Source organism: Artemia sp. Qi Xiang Cuo, chromosome 3 (genome assembly GCF_049724085.1).
Source record: "Artemia sp. Qi Xiang Cuo chromosome 3, ASM4972408v1, whole genome shotgun sequence".
NCBI lineage: Eukaryota > Metazoa > Arthropoda > Branchiopoda > Anostraca > Artemiidae > Artemia > Artemia sp. Qi Xiang Cuo.
Window position 1 is genome coordinate 55,571,996 of NC_142796.1, and position 19,690 is coordinate 55,591,685.

The window sequence follows — 19,690 nt, forward strand, 5'->3', positions numbered from 1 at the left end:
GCAAAATGCTTAACAAATTTTCCTCAGCCCTTAGAATTGTCTACGTTTCGATTTTACTTGTTTAAATTCAGCATAAAGATAATATAGTTAGATGCATTTTAGTTTACAGCCTACTCAACTATAGCTGCAGATGCATCCTAAAAAATTCCCTTTTCCTAGTTCAACAGCTTTGCCAGAGTGACTCATTCACCGAGTTCTGATTGAACTCCTACCCATTTCACTAATTAATTAGTTTCATCATCTTAATACGACAACCTACGATTTACATTGTTGATTCCTAACACTTCTTCTCCTAAAGACTGCATCCTCACGTCTGCGTTAGAAAACTGAGTAGCCACTTGGCTACTGGAGAAAATCTTAGTAATGCGATGACTTTCTCAGTGCAACTGTGATCAGTTGGGATGAACGGGGAGCGGAGACCCCTGTCAATTGAAAGTGCTGCTTTCCTAATTCTCCGTGTCAAACGTGCTTTCCGTAAAAAACTAAACAGCAGGAGGTTCAAGAGGTACATAAATTATGATATATAAAAGAAATTAGTGCATAAAATAAAGAAGGGGGATTTGGGTGATCCCCAAGAACAACAAAATTGTGTGAAAAATATAGGTTGAATCGTATGTCTTGAGATTCTAGAGGGCCAGGCACAAACATAGACGAGGATGAACAGGTAGGGGAGGTCACTACCAATGGAAATTGCTGGTTTTCTAACCCTCCTTGCAAACGTTCTTTTCTCACGTCTAGTAACAGGTCTAAGAGGTGCCTAAAGTATGCAATAAAGTAATCCATAAAATTAAGGGAGAGGTCGAATAAAACGTAAATATCATTTAAGTTAAATAGTAATTATCGTTTAAATTCTAAAAACATTGAGATCCTGGAGGGCCTTGCCTAAACCTGAACAAGGGTAAACAGGAAAGGGGGATCACTGAAAATTGAAAGTGCTACTTTCTTGTTTTACCATGTTAAACGTGCTTTTTGGAAAAAAAAAAACTGAACACCATGAAGTGCATAAATTATTTTATATAAAAATATCAATGCATAGAATTTGGATGTAACTAAACGCAGAAAAACAATAAATGTTACTTCTGTATGGAAAAATCGTGAGTCGAATCAACCAGTATTGAGATACTGGGAGATCTGGCCAAAACCTGGACTGGGATGTACAGGGAGCTTGGAACACTGTAAATTGAAAGTGGTTTCCCATTTCCCCATGTCAAACTTACCTTTTAAGTGAAAAACAAAAAGAAAAAAACCAGGATACTCAAGAGGTACATAAATTATAAAGTATACTATTACATAAAGTAACAGGGGTAGGGGAGGAATAGCCCTATCTAACTTAAAATAACTGAGGGGGTAATAGGCAAAGGATATTGTGATAATTTGAAAAATTACGAGTCAAGTCAGGTTCATCAGCAATTGAAAGTGCTCATCCCCTAATTCTGAATGTTTAACGAACTTTTCCTAAAGAGGAACAAAACAAAACACGGTTGAAGAGATGTGCAAACTATAATACATAAAGTAGAGTTTTAAATAAAAAGGTGGGGCTGTGCATAAAACACGGAAAGAGCATCAAGATCATTCGGAAAATTATAGGTTAAATCGTACAAGTCTTGAGATTTCTGGAGGTCCAGGCCCAGATCCGGAGAGGGTGGACAAGTAACAGCAATTCTAGTCTGAATAATTAGCCGTGGGCTGACAGATTTAAGGAACACAAGAATTAAAAGATGAACGTTCAGATTACATCAAACCCTATTTACAGTACTGTGCAATGATCTGGCCATCGACTTTTAAATCTCACCTGCAGAAGCTCAATTGGATTCATAAGCGATCTTTGAAATTAATTGAAAAAAATGGCGACTGTTTGTCAATGGAGTCGTTGTATCATCACTCATGCTTCATCTTTGTGTTCAAGTTTCTAGCTGGTGAACTCTCGTCTGCATTTAAAACATTATTTCGACCAATCTCGGACCAGCATAATGTAAATACCCGATCATCATCAAACACCCTTCACCCGACTGTACGATCGGATTTTGCTCCGAATATAGCTTGATCAAGGTCATGGAAACTGCTCCCAGAAGAAAAGAGAGGTAGGAGCTCCCTCGCGTCATCTAAAAGAAGAATAAAAAATCATTTATTAGCGTTGTAAAAGATTAGTTAAATACTGGTAAAAAAGGTGAGGCAGTTTCCCCTGGGGCAAATGGCGGTAGGATAATTGGTAGTTATGTTGCAAAAAATGAGAGCTGAGGTTGTTTCTAAGAGTAGTAGCAGTGACCACGCTGCGTATTATGTTTAAAAGCTAGCGATTGGGGATCTCGGCACCTAGGAATGGACTGAGTATTGTTATTAGGTGTAATTTATTTTTGGATTTGATAACAACCCCATTGAACTTGAACTTGAAACAAATAATTTGATGTCCATCCAACCATTTTGAGAGACAAAGAATTTTGATAATAGAAAAAAAAATTGAAAAAGGAAAGAACCACTTTTTATGTTGATACCACAGCAAACTTGTACCTGAATGAAGTCTGTCCTCAGATGATTGCTTAGCCTCTAGGAAGCTTGAAGTGGGTATAACACTAAAAATGTATTTCGTCTAATTACGTCCTTTTGGTAATAATCACTTGTACTTGAGGGTCTACTTACCCTCAGGTATGTGCCCTATAAGTCTCTACCCGGTTTGAATATGTTTTTATTCAATCATAAAAAATATTTTAAGTTCTTGAACGCCTTTTGGGCTAAGCTGCGAAGAAGATTTTAGCATCTAGCATCCGGTTCTAAATTACAATAGCAAAAATGTGTCTATAGAACTGCGAAGATCAAGACCGTGATAAATAAATATAGAGTTGGACAAAGCTTTAAAATTATTTCAAAAATAGTATAAAAGTCTCTGCAAAGAAATGGTCCAATTAACCAAAATGAAAATAAACTGTAAACAAAATAATAAAACCAAATAAATTCAACAAGTCAGCAAATAGGGCTAATTAGAAATACACCACCTGCTTAGATGGGTTTCATATGCAATAAATTCTTCTTACCTAGAAATAAAAAAATCAAAATGAAAAAAAAATTCAAACCGAAAAACCCAAAAGAAAAAATAGATTTTTTTCTCTTTTTTTCTTTTTTTTACTGCTTCATAGACCATTTTACATTATTAACTTATTTAAGGCAATGTAAAATAATTAATAGATGCCGCAAGTTGCCATCTCCATACACTTTTAAAGCTGCCGCCGCCACTGAACCTGTTCCTCGTCTTACAAAGAGTTTTTGGTCAGTCAATTTGCTGAGGTCTCACATCTCTTGAGAGGAAACAATTTTTTAAGAATGTCTGAAGACGTTGACCTTCTATCTTTTTTTTTAGAAAATTCAATTTCAATCTGCTCTGATTAGTGGTATTAAGACTCTTTTGAGAATTTTATCAAACTCATCTGTTCAATGTCCTTTTGGGTAAAAAGACCTTAATAAGAACTTCTAACTGAACTCAGTCAGCTCCAGGATCTCAGCACTTTGATTAAAGGATAAACAGAAAGCTTAGCAGAACTATGTAAGATCAGATAAGTAAGATCTTAGCACCCCAAAACAGACTCATTGCATTGGCGGCTCTGGTCTCTCTTGCACCTGGGGCAAAATCTTGATTAACGTTCCCCTCCCTGTCTCCCAAAAATTTTCAAGCCAAATTGTAACAAAATTTTCAATTATGAACAAAATTTTGACTTTATTTAAAAAAAAAATTCAATTTAAAAATTAAAAAATGATTATAACCGTTAGATTATTTATTTAAAATTTTACACCCCTAAAATTTCTGCGCCCGAGGCTAGTGCCCCCTCTGTCCCTTCCCTAAAACCCCCTTTGGCCCAGTGGTTATATCACACTATGCCGTATTACCTCTCACACTAGCAAAACTTAATACATTATGTTATGTTAGGTAATCCATAACCCATGCATTGCTAAGCAGACTCAGGCTCTACTTTGAATTTTGCGGTGCGTAATTTTTTATTTCGGGATGGAAATGTTCAACATACCAGAAAAAAATGGAATTTCTGGATTGTAATCAATACATTTTTAAGAAAAAATTAATAAAATTTTTCTAAAAAGCCTTTCGCACTTGATTAGAACTTGAATTTCCATCTACATTATACGGTTTCTAAGTTTTGAATAGCTTTCTAATGATGATTGTGATGATTTGAGATGATAAAAGTGATGGTGTTTTTGATTTTTACGTCAGCCTAGTGTTATCAGACTTGTTTAAGTATGAAAGGTTGTGCTTAAGGCTATGTAACTTAACCACTTAGCATAAAGAGTGCGTGCGCAGTGTGAAAGCCGCTTAATGCTGTCTATGGGAATTTATCATATGTTGTATAGGTAATCCACATAAACAACGAGTATTCATTGCCAACACTAACGACAGATCATCAAGTAGTTGACAGTACTACGAACCATAAAAAAGTAGACGGACATAAAACGGAAATAACCATAAACGGCCATAAAAAAGAAAAAAAAACATAATTTTTATGACTAATTCTGTAGTGTTCCACCTTAGATACACCTAAGGATCTTAATCGAAAAAAGGTCCTTAAATATATGTTGCACGACATTTAAAAAGAAAAAATGATATGAGTAAGAGACCATAAAAACAAGAGATTAGTAATTTAATGAGATAAAAGAGACCCTTAGAGACCTTACAGATAGTAAATAGTAGAGATAGTATCTGTTTCTACTATGGAGGTAGTAGAGACTTTAATGAGATAAGTAAAGACAAACCGAAATAGCTCCGACAAAATATAGAAATTACTAAGAAGTTTGTGCAAATCACTACTATTTTGTCTACAATGCTCAGTAGTTTTACTCTCTAATTGTCCAATTTTGCCAAAATACAACATTAACGAATAAACCATGCACCTCCATATTACCTAAATATTTTAAACGTTGACGTAGATTGTCCATATTATGTTTCAGTATTGTATTATTATATTTTATATTATATTTTATTTACCAATAAATAAAAGTATGTTAATATTAATACTTTAAACGTGAATAAACGTTAATTTGAATTGCTAATTTTGAAAACGTCGGTTTCAATGTTATAAATTTCATAATTGCATCAAACTGTTTATTTTTGATCAGTTTTTGATCAATATATAACGCTGACCTAAAGTTATAAAATATCAGTATTCATCAATATTGAAAACATTACTTCGGGTTTTCTATATTATAAACGTCAATGTTATATCCTACGTTCGATTACTGGCCCTAGAAGCTTGTTCTTCAAGTAATTAAATAATAAAAAACATATTTTTTTCAACTAAAAGTAAGTAGCCACATTAAAACTTAAAATGAACAGAAATTATTCCAAATGTGATAGGGCCAGCCTTATTCCCTCTATGCTAAAGTTTTTCAGTGCTTCTAAAAGTTTCTTGTTCCGATTCAACGGCTCTGGTGTTTCAGCAGTTGTTCTTAAAGGATTGGGACCAAAGATCAAACTTGAGCATAAAGAGAGAGAGATTGAGGAGGGTGCTGCCCCCCTCATGTATTGAATAATTCGGGTTCGTTTTAAATTTTAATATGGATCTTTACTTTCAGATGAAAAAAGACCTGTTTTTATTATTAAATTTCTGACAGTTTTTTTCAAATTGTGCCCAGGAATAATCAAGATATGACGTGGGCTACCTATTCCCAAAGCCCCAATTCCTTGCTGTCAAATTGTATACATCAATAATTGTAAATTGATTGGTAGCGTCCCCCTTTTTTAGTTTTGCTGCTTAAGAATTAAAATATTGGATGGTAGATTAAAATTTTGGGCAAAATTTGTATATTTAGTCAAAATCTTTGGTGAAGAGTAGTTATAATGAATAAGTCCTTGACTAAATTTGATAGACTTCGTCCTCAGGAACACGGCAAAGGCCATGGGAGAGCATGGAATCAAATGGGAGAGTAGAAATCTCCTAGACATTGAATATGCTGATGATTCGAGAATTCTAGATGAAAATGTTAACAAAATACAAGATTTTTAGAGATTTTAGAGCTCAGGGCGAATTCATAGGCTTGAAGAGCAATATTATAAAGACTAAGTTGTTCAGACTGGGAATAAGTAAAGGTCAAGAGCTGATGTTGGGTAACGAGAAGACCGATCCAGTTGATAGTTTTACTTACCTAGGTATTATTATTAGTAAAGATGGTGGATGTAATGAAAATGTTAAGAACAGAATAGCCAAGGCCCAGTGTGTTTTTCAGAGTTGAAAAAAGTTTGGAAGAATAGAAATGTTAGTGTCCTAACCAAGACTAGAATATTGGAAACTACAATGATGACAGTGGTCAAGTATAGTTATGGAACGTGACCGCTCAGAAAAATCAAAGGAGGATCTATTATACGTTTTCCAGAAATTTGTATACGGACTGTTTTGGGTGCCCTTCTAACTAACCGTATTTCAAACAGTAAGCCATACAAAAAATGTGCTCCTACTCAACTTTCTAGGGCTATAATGAGAGAAAGGTTACGATAGCTCGGACGAGTTCTGTGGATGAAGGATGCCAGATTACCAAAGAATGTCCTTTTCAACCAACCATCTAGGACCAAACGAAAAGCACACCGTAATTGAATTGGATGGAAGGAAGTCATAAGAAATGATTTACTGGGAATTGGAACTTCTTGGGAGGGTGTAAAGAGTGGGGCTTTAGATAGATTATGATGTAAGAGGAGCGTGCGTAGCTTTGTTGGCCTTAGGTGGTTTGGTATTGCAGTGAGTTGTTAGTAGCAGTGGTAGTAGTAGTAGCAGTAGTATTTTTACTACATAATTTTGGGTGGACGAAAATGGGTATTATTGTTCAGATAGATGGAACGTAGCTAAGGCCGGACGACCTATAATAAGGTCCTCCGATTTTTAAAAAACATTGTATTCATATGTTTGAATACACTGAAAAATTGTATATAAGTAGGAAAAGTGAAATATTACTAATTTGAATCAAAGAAAACAAAGCTCCTGGTAGCAATTCCCTGTACTCCAAGAAATTTTCTGGCGATACTCATGATGCCCACACCTTTTTCCACCTTTTAGCCGTTAGGCATGTGACTGTTATATTTTATACTTGTCTCAATCAGAAGAGAATAGTCTCGTTAATCAAGAAGGATTAAATATCAACATTTTCTCGTTCCCCAAAACTTATCCCACATTTATTTGAAGGCTCAATGAGAGTTTGGATATTTGGGCATTAAAATGTACTCTTTGAAGCGTATATTTTTGTCTGAAAGCTGATGAAGAGTTAGAAAATTTTGGTATTTATGAAATGCACTCTTTGGGGCATTCCCCCAAGACCCCTACCTGCACAGCTACTCACTGCCCCTCCTTCATAATAGCTGTTGCTTAATTATAAATCACTAATGAAAATTTCAATAAGGATCGACTGCACCTTAGTTAGATTAAGCATTAAGATAAATATTTATATTATTTAATATTTATTATTATCTTGCATTGACGACGTGACTTTTCAGGATGCGCAACCGTGCGGCATTCTTCTGCAATTGAAAAGCTCGATACATAGTTTTTGACACTTTTAAGTTGACTGGCTATCTCAGAATTTTCAATCGTTACCAACTTCGGTAACGTCCTCTTTGGGTCAAAATCACCGTAAAATGGTGGAAAATGCCACTTTCCCATGTTACAATCTTTTTGGTCACTCAGAAAGGGCACTAGAACTTTTGATTTTCGTCCGAATGAGCCCTCTCCCAATCTTCTAGGATGTGAGAAAAAAATAAATAAACACTCATCCGCGATCTTCCCTCTGGCAGAAAAAACAATCAAATTGCACAATTTCGCAGGTAGAGGCCTGAAGCCTCTACAGTAGGGCTCGCTGATGTGTTGAATCTGATGGAGTGATTCTAACAGTTCGTGGTAAAGGACTGTAAGCAAGGAGCAACGCGACTCAATAGTAACCGAAACTCTTAAAAAGAGAGTCTTCGTACCAATAGATATATTAAAGGAATTGGATTATTATGCTGATTCCAAATACATAGGTTTTATTAAGTTTAGTGCTACCCATCTAAGGCTATGAGCCTGAGAAGATTTGCCTGATTTTCTGAAAGGGGGGAACACCCCCTACAAATCAAAGAATCTTAATAAAATTCACACCTTCAGATTCGGTGTATCAGAGAACCCTACTACTATAGAGGTTTCAAGCTTCTATCTGCAGAAATGCTGAATTTTGCATTTTTGCCAGAAAAAAGATCACGGTTGCGTGGTTTATTTGTTTTTGTTTTTCTTCCCTGGGGTGATCGTATCAACCCAGTTGTCCTACAATGTCGGGAGAGGGCTTATTCAAATGGAAATCAAAAGCTCTAGTGCTCTTTTAGAGACCAAAAAAAAATTGGAGGGTAACAAGGTCACCTTCCACGCCCTTTTTTCCAGAATCGTCCGATCAGCATTTTAGATTGTCATTTTGTTCAGCATAGTCGGGAGGCCTATGGCTTTGGATAACAAGACTCCCACAGCCTCTTAGGAAAGGTCTTAAGTTAAAAAATTTGCCCATTGCTTGCGTGTAATATTTGTTATTGGGAAGTATGCATACATTTTTCGGGTGGGGGGGGACAAATTCTCTGCTGGAGAACTTTCCATGGAGAGGGAAGTTTCCAGGGGGTCGATTTTTCAGGGGAAATTTTAATATGGGGGAATTTGCCAGAAGTCCTATACAAAAATTTTTTTATGTATCTTGCTTTCTTTTTGCTGACTCAGGTTTACGCGTGGAAATGTTAAGAGTAATTGTCCGGGGTTTGTCACCGGGGTTGAATTGTTTAGAGAATATTCCCTTGGGGAGAGGGAATTTTTCTGTGGAGGTGGAGCCAGATTTCCTGGCATTATTTAAAAAAGGCAAAAATTAAATAAAAAACAAGTTTTTTTACACTAAAAGTAAGGAGCAACATTAAAACTTAAAACGAACAGAAATTATTACGTAGATTAGAAGGGTACCCCTCCTCAATACCTCGCTCTTTCCACTAAAGTTTGAATCTTGTAAAATTATTTAAGAACCACTCCTGAAACAGAAGGGTCGTTTACTGAGAACGAAAAGAAGATTTTTTAAAAGCACTTAAAAATTTTAGCGTTAATAGCGAGGTGTTTAGGAGGGGGCAATTCCCCTCATTTACGTAATAATTTATGTTCGTTCTAAGTTTTAATGTTACTCCTTACTTTCTGTTGAAAAACTTGCGTTTTTTATTTAGATTTCGTTAAGATCCGCTTGACTTTTTGTAGGTGCTTCCCGCTTTTTCGAAAATTGCGCAAATTTTCTCAGGCTAGTAGCTTTTGATGGGTAGCATTAACCTTGATGAATTTTATATATTTGGAATCAGAATAAAAGGCCAACTCTTTTGATGTATTAGATTGCTATCAAAATTTCTTTTTTTTTAGTATTAGTTACTATTTGCCCGAATAACTCTTCACTTACAGTTCGTTACCACGAACTGTTTGAAACTCCTTTTTAAGAGTTTTTCGAAAAAGTTTGCATCATTGTTTTCTATTTTATTTTTAATTTGCTTTTTTATCCCTTCACATTATAATATCTACAAGAAAATGCCAGCTCAAGAATTGAGGAGTAGTGAATATTTTGCTTTTGATTTTATCATTATTCTATATTGCTAATTATTTGTCTTTATCATTAATTCTACGTCAATAAACAATAATTTAAAGTGTTAATATTATAAACATTGGTTTAAATTATCAATGTTATAAATGGCAATGCCTAAACTTACACACACAAAAACTTACACACACACACACAAAAAAAAACTTACACATGCACACGAAAACTTACATGCACACAAAAACTTACATGCACACAAAAACTTACATTAACACAAAAACTTACACACAAACACACACTAAAACTCACACACACACTCAAAAACTTACACACACACAAAAACTTACACACACACACACACACACACACAAAAAAACTTAAAAAATAAATAAAAAAATAAAAAAAAAAAATATAATAAAAAAATAAACAAAAAAACAATCAAAAAAAATACACAAACACAGACGAACACAAACACATAAACCCCAAAACATACACACACACAAACATACACATCCACACTAAAACTAACACACACACACACGAAAACTTACACACACACGCCAAAACTTACACACACACACACACACGCCAAAACTTACACACACACGCCAAAACTAACACACACACAAACACAAAACTAACACACACAAACACACAAAAACACACACACACACGCAACAACTTACACACACACACACACATACACACACACACACACAAAAACTAACACATCAACAAAAAAAGAAATCACACACACACGCACGAAAACTAACACACAAATACACACACACAAAACATACACACACACACACACGAAAAAATACACACACACGCCAAAACTTACACACACCAAAACAAACACCCACACACACACACACACACACAAACTTATACCACACACACACACACACACAAAAACTTACACACACACAAACACACACACACACACACACACACACAAACACACACAAACTTACACAAACACACAAAAAACTTACACCCACACACAAAAGCTTAGACACACAAAAACTTACACAACAAAAGCTTACATGCACACAAAAACTTACACACACACACACAGAAAAACTTACACACACGCACAAAAACTTACACACACAAACAAAAACATACACACACACACACAAAAACTTACACACACACACACACATGAAAACTAACACACACACGCAAAAACTAACACACACACGCCAAAACTAACACACACACACACAAAAACATACACACACACACACACAAAAACTTAAACAATAACACTAAAACTTACATGCACACAAAACTAATATGCACACAAAAAAATACACACACACACACACACACACAAAACTTACACACACACACACACGAAAAATCATACACACACGCAAAAACTAACACACACACAAAAACATAAACACACACAAAAAAACTTACACATGAACACAAAAAAAACTCACACACACACTCAAAAAAACTTGCACACACACACAAAACTTACACACACACTCACAAAAACTTACACACACAATCCAAAACTAACATAAACAAAAACTTACACACACACACACACACACACAAAAACTTACACAAGCACACGAAAACTAACAAGCACACAAAAACTTACATGCACACAAAAACTTACACACACAAACACACGAAAACTCATACACACACGCCAAAACTTACACACACACAAAACTTACACAAACACACACACACACACACAAAAACTTACACATGAACACAAAAAAACTCACACACACACGCACAAAAACTTACACACACACACACTCACAAAACTTACACACACACACACGAAAACTTACACACACACGCGAAAACTTACACACACATTAACTTACACATGCACACGAAAACTTACACACACACACACACTAAAAATTACACACACACTCCAAAACTTACACACACACACACACACACGCCAAAACTTACAAACACACGCCAAAACTTACACACACACACAAAAACTTACACACACACACACACAAAAACTTACACATGCACACGAAAACTTACATGCACACAAAAACTTACATGCACACAAAAACTTACACACACACACACACACAAAACTTACACACACACACACACAAAAACTCACACACACACACGAAAACTTACACACACACTCCAAAAAAGACACACACACAAACAATTACACACACACACACACAAACACACAAAAAAAAAAACACATGAAAACAAAAAAAACTCTCACACACACGCAAAAAAACTTGCACACACACACACACACAAAAAACTTATACACACACACACTAAAACTTAAACACACACTCCAAAACATACACACAAAAAAACTTACACACACACACACACACAAAAACTTACACACACGCGAAAACTAAAATTCACAAGAAATAATACACACACACACACACACACACACAAAACTCAAACACACACACACACACTCACGAAAAATAAAAAATACATGCACAAACTTACACACACACAAAAACTAACACACACACACACACACACACAAAAACTTACACATGCACACGAAAACTTACATGCACACAAAAACTTACACACACACACACACACACAAAACTCACACACACACACACAAAAACTTACACATGCACACGAAAACTTACACACACACAAAAACAAAAACACACACACAAACAAACACAAAAACTAACACATGAACAAAACAAAAACACACACACAAAAGCACAAAAAATTACAAACACACACACACACACACACACACACACGAAAACTCACACACACACTCCAAAACTTACACACACAAAAACTTACATACACACACACACACACACACACAAACTTACACACACACAAAGAAAAATTAACACACTCAAAAAAAAAAAACAAATATAACACATACAAACTAAAAAAAAAACAACCAAAAAAAAGCATAGACACGCAAAAACTTACACACAAAAAAACAATTAAACACACATGCAAAAAATAACATTAAAAAGATAATTTACAATCATACACAGACCTACACACACACACAAACTTACACACACGCACACAAAATTACACACACACACAAAAACTTACACACACACAAAAAATAACACACACACACACATACACACACACTAACACATTCACACGAAAACTTAAATTCAAACAAAAACTTATACAAACACACACACACACACGAAAACTTACACACAAATACTACAAAACTAACACACACACAATCTTAGACACACAAAAACAAACATACACACGCACAAAAACTAACAAATACACGCAAAAAATAACATGCACACAAAAACTAACATTCACACAAAAAATTACACACACAAAAACTTACACACACATGCAAAAAAACATACACACACACACAAAAAAACTTACACACACACACGAAACCTAACTTACAAACACGAAAAATAAAACACCCACACGCAAACAATTACACACACACAAAAACTTACACACTTACCATATCACAGTTACATTGTCTTAATTTTTCAAATTTCATTTTGAATTTCTGTCGTGAAATGCAAGAGTTGGAATATTTCAGTAGTGACTTGTTGTGCTTTCAAACATAACGCAGTGATCCCCACAAGCGTTTCATGGCCTGCAAAGAAGGGGAGAAGCACACATACTGTCCAACACCAACTCATTAACAGTAAAAAATAAAAGAGAAATATTCAAACAAAAAAGAGAGAGAGAGGGAAGGATTTCATCAATTTACAAGAATTTATTCTGATCACTCACCAATAACTAGATCGGCAACCAATAGCCAAAAATCAATAAGAAAAACAAAAATACGAGTCTTTTAAAGATGGCAAACGAGTGGCATTCTCGAGCTGACTCAGGCGGAGAATTAAATGTAATATGACATGTAACTAAGGGATTGAAATCATATCTTACTGCTGAAGTACGCTGTATTTGAATATTCTGAAAGCGACAGAGCTGATAGTTCGATTGATCAGATGTTTGAAGATTTTCGATTTGTGGTAAATGCATCCTATTTTGCCTGAAAAAAAATCCTTCCGTCTTAGATAGAGGCTTTTTCGTAGATTCATAAGCTTTAGGGAGCAAAACCGGTCATATTTGCCCTGTTTAAGTGCAGTCTTCTGGCAATACTTTCCGAAAGGTTACTTTCAAGGCTGTAAAACTCAAAAAAGCAGCCAACGGTACCAAACAGCAGTGCCCTCTTGCATCTTGTAGCTAATGGCTGCAAATATGGCGGGTTTTTATATGAAGGTCCAAAATAAAGCACAGAAGACTGATGAATCTAATGACTGAAGTCACATCGAGGGATCGTCTACTCTACATCACTTGGTGAACATCTTTAATTACTACTTGTTCCGTGCGCGTGGCAGTCTCCACGCAACGCTTAGGCGCGCTTCTGCTGTGGCGCAACTCTCCATGCTCTGTATGATGCACTTGCACACGCGTGGTACGAGCCACATGGTGAACACAATTATTCAATGGATTTTAGTTTTTCAATGAATACAATGTACCGTATTTAAACGGGGCTAAAAGTTTCCCGCGAAAAATTATCCCGGGAAAATCCCTTCCAAATAATCCCCTCCCCCATATTCCCCTGGATAATGTTGCATGTTCATTAGAAAGGAAACTGAAAGGTCTACTCACCTGTTTAAGTCAGAAGCAACACTATAGCATTGCCTGTAGTAAATCAGTCCGTGGTAACCAACTGTAAGTAAGGAGGGACTTTGCTCAATAGTAACCGAACTCTAAAAAATGGAATTTTAATATCTATAGATACATCAAAAGAATGAGCCTGTTATGCTTATTCCAAATATATAAGATTAATCAAGTTTAGTGTTACCCATTAAAATTTACGAGCCTGGGAAAATATGCCGGATTTTTTAAGTAGGAGGAAAATACCTCCTAAAATCAAAGGATTCTTAATGAAAATTGCACCATCAGATTTCGTGTACCAGAGAACACTACTGCAAAAGTCTCAAGCTCCTATCTGCAAAAATCTGGAATGTCTTTTTTTTCCAGGGGTGAATGTATCAAAATAGTGGTCCTAGAATATCGGGAGAGGGTGCATTTCAACGGAAATTAAAAGTTCTAGTGCCCTTTTTAAGTGACCAAAAAGATTGGAGGGCAACGGGGCCCCCTCCTACACCCGTGTATTAAACAAAATTATCTGATCAAAATTTTGAGATCGGTATTTTGTTCGGTATAGTTGAAAAATCAAATAACTATGTCTAGGTGTAGAATAACCCCCACAGTCCGTGGGTAGAGGCCCGTAAGTTATGAAATTAGTGTGATAAAGTGATTTTAATGGTTTTAAAGTGAGGTTGTGGTTGATACCTTATTACTCCCTTTATAGGGGTATAATTATGACTCTAAGGTAAATAAACTTGGGTAGCGTGCCTTAGGCTGTGACCTGACTAATTTGGCGTACCAGCTGGGATTTATTTGAGAGACTTAAAATAAGATTGTAGAGAGGTTGGCTATAACACAATACTTTTATTAATGCAACACACGATACAACGTCTTGTAATATAAACCGCTGGGACTAATTGTCCCAGAGAATCAACAATTATTAGACTACTATGATAATATAATAAGACACTTAAAGACTTACGATATTTGACATACAATACAAGGTATTTCTAATAAGATATCAAACGGGCAGAGGTTCGCCTGGAAAGTGAATAAGAGCGCACTCAGTCTAAAAAATCTGAGTATATATATTAAATATCAACCGCATTAATCCGTCCAATTGACGTACTTCACCAGGAAAATGGCTATTGAACAAGTTACTTTCAAGCCCACAAATTCCAGGATGTGTACTTTAATCTTAATAAAAAGTGGCATTTCCAAACTTTGCATCTTGCAGTTATTTTGCGTTAAAATGTTTTTATTTCATATTAAATTATTTTTGTTTAATTAAGCAATTACGACATTACGGCTGTGGCAAACCAAAAGGCGGTAAGTGACATGCTGTCGAATAATGAGTTTTATCCCTATCCCCACCAAAAAGATCACGCTCGATCCATTGATCTATTCAAAATGTATGTATCTCCTTTCGTTCCCGAGATATTCAAAGCTTTGTGATCCGTTAAAAAGGCGTTATGTCCATTTCTCGGGCTGTCTTGCAGGCCAAAAGGAGTTCAAGGACGGGCAAGTCCTGCACTTATCTCCTTTTGGGCTGCCGTGGATACCAGTAAAACAAGTTTTCAAGTTTTCACTTAGCGTCTTTTGGTCGTCCACGCTGGGATTGTTTCGTCACTGTCATTACTGTCTGAAGAGAAGAAGAAAACCATAGGGTCGGCTCCTCTTCCAGCCTATCGTATTGTCTGGCACGAAGCAACTTACGGTAGGAGTGCAGACGCAGTTGCTTCAGCTTATCATGCACTTAATGACGAGCATAAAGACATAGAATAAGATGAATTCATATTTTATGCCGATAACTGTAGCGGACAAAACAAAATTACATTCTGTTTCCTATGCTAGTGAGAATTTCGAACGAACTCTGGGCACCCGCCAAGATCACCATCAAGTATTTGACGAAAGGTCATACTCATATGTCTGCCGATGGACTCCATGGACTTATCGAGGCTAAAATTTGGAAGAACAGAAATGTTGAGGACTTTGGTGTTTTGAAGAAGCTGATGGAAGATTCCAGGGAAAATACTTGCGTCGTGGACCTTTGCATCAGTGACTTTCGTGAGCGGAAAAACGGAAAGTTCTCCAAAAAACAGAAAGATAACCAACCAGTGCTGCTACAGAAAATAGTTGAAGTTGTGTTAAAAAAAAAGGTGAATCCTATATGTTTTATCGTGAGGATTTTGCTCAGGAGCTCGTCTCTTACGATTTCCTTACAGTTGCAGCGAAAAAATAACTTGGTAAAGGATTGCCAAAGTCTCAGAAACAACCGAGGGGAGTTAATGCCTCGAAAATAGTTGAGATCATGACAAAGCTGGTACCACACATGAGAGACCAGAGATCCAGAGAATTCTGGAAAAAGATACCAACAGAAGACAAAGCATCAGCTGATCTCACTTTTGAGGGATGTGAAGAACAAGATGGACTATAATGATGTTTGCTTTTTTGAGTTCCCAAAAGTTCAATTGAAGACGAATGTTGTTCCTGTTTTCTGGTCAGTTTCCAAATAACCGAACAATCCTTTTATACATTCTTTTACATTAAAATAGTTGAAGTTATGACTCTGAGAATGCGATACATAGGAGAAGTTTCTGCAAGATTTTGACCCCTGCTTTCTGCGTTTCACAGGCGTGGGTGGCATCAGAGAGGGTAGTTTTCAACATGATCTATTCAGTGAGTAAGAAAAAAAAAATGTCGGTAAAAAAGTTTAATAGCTGAAAGTTTAATTTTTTTCGCATTTAAATTTAAAAGGCAAAATGGCACATACCTCCTTTTGGTCTGCCGAAAAACATGACAAAAAGAGATAAGTCAAAAGTGCCAAAGGTAAATGGAAAGTTGGATTTTTGAAAGCACCATGTGATTCAGCACGAAAAATTACGTCTGCTCATGTTCAGAAATGATTCCCAGCAACTTATTTTCCTAGTTTTAAATTGGGCTATTTGTTTAAATCGTTTTTCGCGTCTCCTGTAAAATTTACAAAATGTCACTAACCGCCTTTTGGTTTGCCACAGCCCATTAGCCCATTATTTACGTATAGTATTTGTTATTTGGAAGTATACAAATATTTTTATAGGGGGGGGGGGATTGTGCTTGGGTTGGATGCTGTAGGGAGAATCTTTCTTGGGGAGGGAAATTTCTGGGGGGTTGAATATTCTAGAGGAAATGTTACACTAGGGGGATTTGACAGAATTACTATACGAAATTCTTTTTAATTGTCTTACATTCTCTTTGCCAAATTTTGCATGTGAGAGATGTTCCGGGGGAATTATCATGGGTCTTTTTTCCGCGTGTTTTGATTTCCGGGAAGCAATTTCCACGGAAGGGGACATTTCTGGAGTGATCGAGAAACCGATTAGAGATTAAAGTCTTATTCAAACGATAGAATGCTAAGGAGAATTTTTAAAGGGTGAATCGTCCGCTAGCAATTTTACAGGGAGGGGGGAATCTCAGCGAGGATAGAACTGTCTTGAGGGAATTTTACAGGGGGTACACTTTACGTTTGATGAAGTTTCCACGGAGGAGTTTTTCGTGAGGGAGGAGGGGTATATTTCATAGAAGGTGAGCCAGATTTACCTGCATTATTTGAAAAAGGGAGAGAAATTATTCTATAAATGAAGGGTTGCCCCCTCCTCAATACCTTGCTCTTTACACTAAAGTTCGACTGTTTGTGCCAATTTTTAAGAGCTTTTACTGAAACGCGATGACCGTTTAATTAGAATAGAAAGTTTTTTTTTTAAAGTGCTAAGAGCTTTAACATAAAGAGCAAGATGTTGAGGAGGGGGCAACCCTTCATATACGGAATCAATCTGCGAAAATTAGCATGCAAAATTTTGTTTTAATTTTTAATTTACGGTGAGCCCAATTTGAACCTGCATTAGTTGAAAAACATTCAGAAATTTAATAAAAAAAAGACAAGTTTTTTTTTACTGAATATGAGGAGCACCATTAAAACTTAAAACGAACAGAAATTATTCCGTATATGAAAGGGGCTGACTCCTTCTCAACGCCTCACTTTTTACGCTAAAGTTTTTATTGTTTTAAAAAGTAGAGTTGTGACACAGAGTCAAAATTTAGCGTAAAGAGTGAGGTGTTGAGGAGGGGACAACCCTTTAATATATGGAATAAGTTCTGTTCGTTTTAAGTTTTAATGTTGCTCCTTACTTTCAGTTAAAAAACTTGTTTTTTTCAATTTTGCTATAAAGCTTCAATGTATTTAAAGGATTAAAAAATAATAAGACTCCAGGTGCTGATAGGGTGGTAATTGAGTTTCTTAAATATGGTTGCTCTGAGGTTAGAAATAAGTTACTTAAGATTATGAATATGATTTTCGAAAAAGGGGAAGTACCTAAGTATTTTAGGAAAACCTTAAGTAAGCCACTTTATAATAAAAGGTGATAAAAGTGAGTGTGGTAATTATCGAGGCATTAGTCTGGTCTCTGTAGGTAGCAAATTACTTAGTAATATGATACTTTTTAGACTGAGGGAAGCCGTAGACAAGTTTTAAGAGAAGAACAGTGTGGTTTTAGAAAAGGTAGAGGATGTGTCTACCAAATTTTCACTCTTTGGTTAGGTAATTGAGAAGTGCCTGAATTGTCAAACACCTTTGGTCGTCAGTCTTATAGATTATGAGCAAGCGTTCGATTCTGTTGATAGCAGAGCTTTAGTAAAGGTTTTATCCTTGTATGGTATACCAGACAAATACATTAAAGTGATTAGTTCTATGTACGAGAATAACACTTCTGCGGTTAAGGTCGGAAATGAGGTTAGCAGCTGGTTTTGTATTAAATCAGGAGTTAACCAGGGTTGTGTTCTATCCCCATTTTAATGGAATATTTTGATGGACTTTGTCTTAAGATTCACAGGAAAGGCAATGGGAGACCATGGAATCAAATGGGGATAAAAAGTCTCCTGGACTTAGATTATGCTGATGATTTAAGCATCCTAAACGAAAGTGTGAGCAAAATGAATGAATTTTTAGAGGTTTTGCAAGTTCGGGTGCTGGAATAGTTTTGAATATTAATGTTAAGAAGACTAAGTCACTAAGGCTTGGAATAAGTGAAGATGAAAAGATGACGTTGGGTAATGAAAAGATTGATCATTTGGGCAGCTTCACTTACCTTGGTAGTATTATTGGTAAAGATGGTGGGAGCAGTGGAGATGTTAAAAGTAGGATAGCCAAGGGTCAGGGTGTTTTTTCACATTTAAAAAAAGTTTGGAAGTATAGGAAGATAAGTCTGCAAACCAAAATTAGAATATTAGAAGCTACAGTGATGGCAGTGGTCAAATATGGCTATGAAGCATGGGCGGTTCGAAAAACGGATGAAGATTTGCTAGATGTTTTCCAGAGAAATTGCTTAAGGATTGTTCTGGGTACCCGGCTGACCGACCGTATTTCAAACAATAGGCTGTACGAAAAATGTGGTTCAATACCACTGCCTAGGGCTATAAGGAAAGAAAGGTTGAGGTGGCTAGGGCACGTTGGGTGGATGAAGGATGACACATT

At 36.0% G+C, this 19,690-nt stretch overlaps 1 protein-coding gene across 1 annotated transcript in view; it reads left to right on the plus strand.

Moving 5' to 3' along the window:
* Positions 1-393: 393 nt before the first annotated feature.
* wake (ankyrin repeat and fibronectin type III domain containing protein wide awake) overlaps positions 394-19,690 on the plus strand; it is a 417,377-nt gene continuing 398,080 nt past the window's right edge. Inside the window, exon 1 of the mRNA XM_089086234.1 lies at positions 394-505. Within this exon, the coding sequence (XP_088942360.1) occupies positions 402-505 (104 nt within the window). The 5' untranslated portion in view covers positions 394-401. The remainder of the gene's footprint in view (positions 506-19,690) is intronic.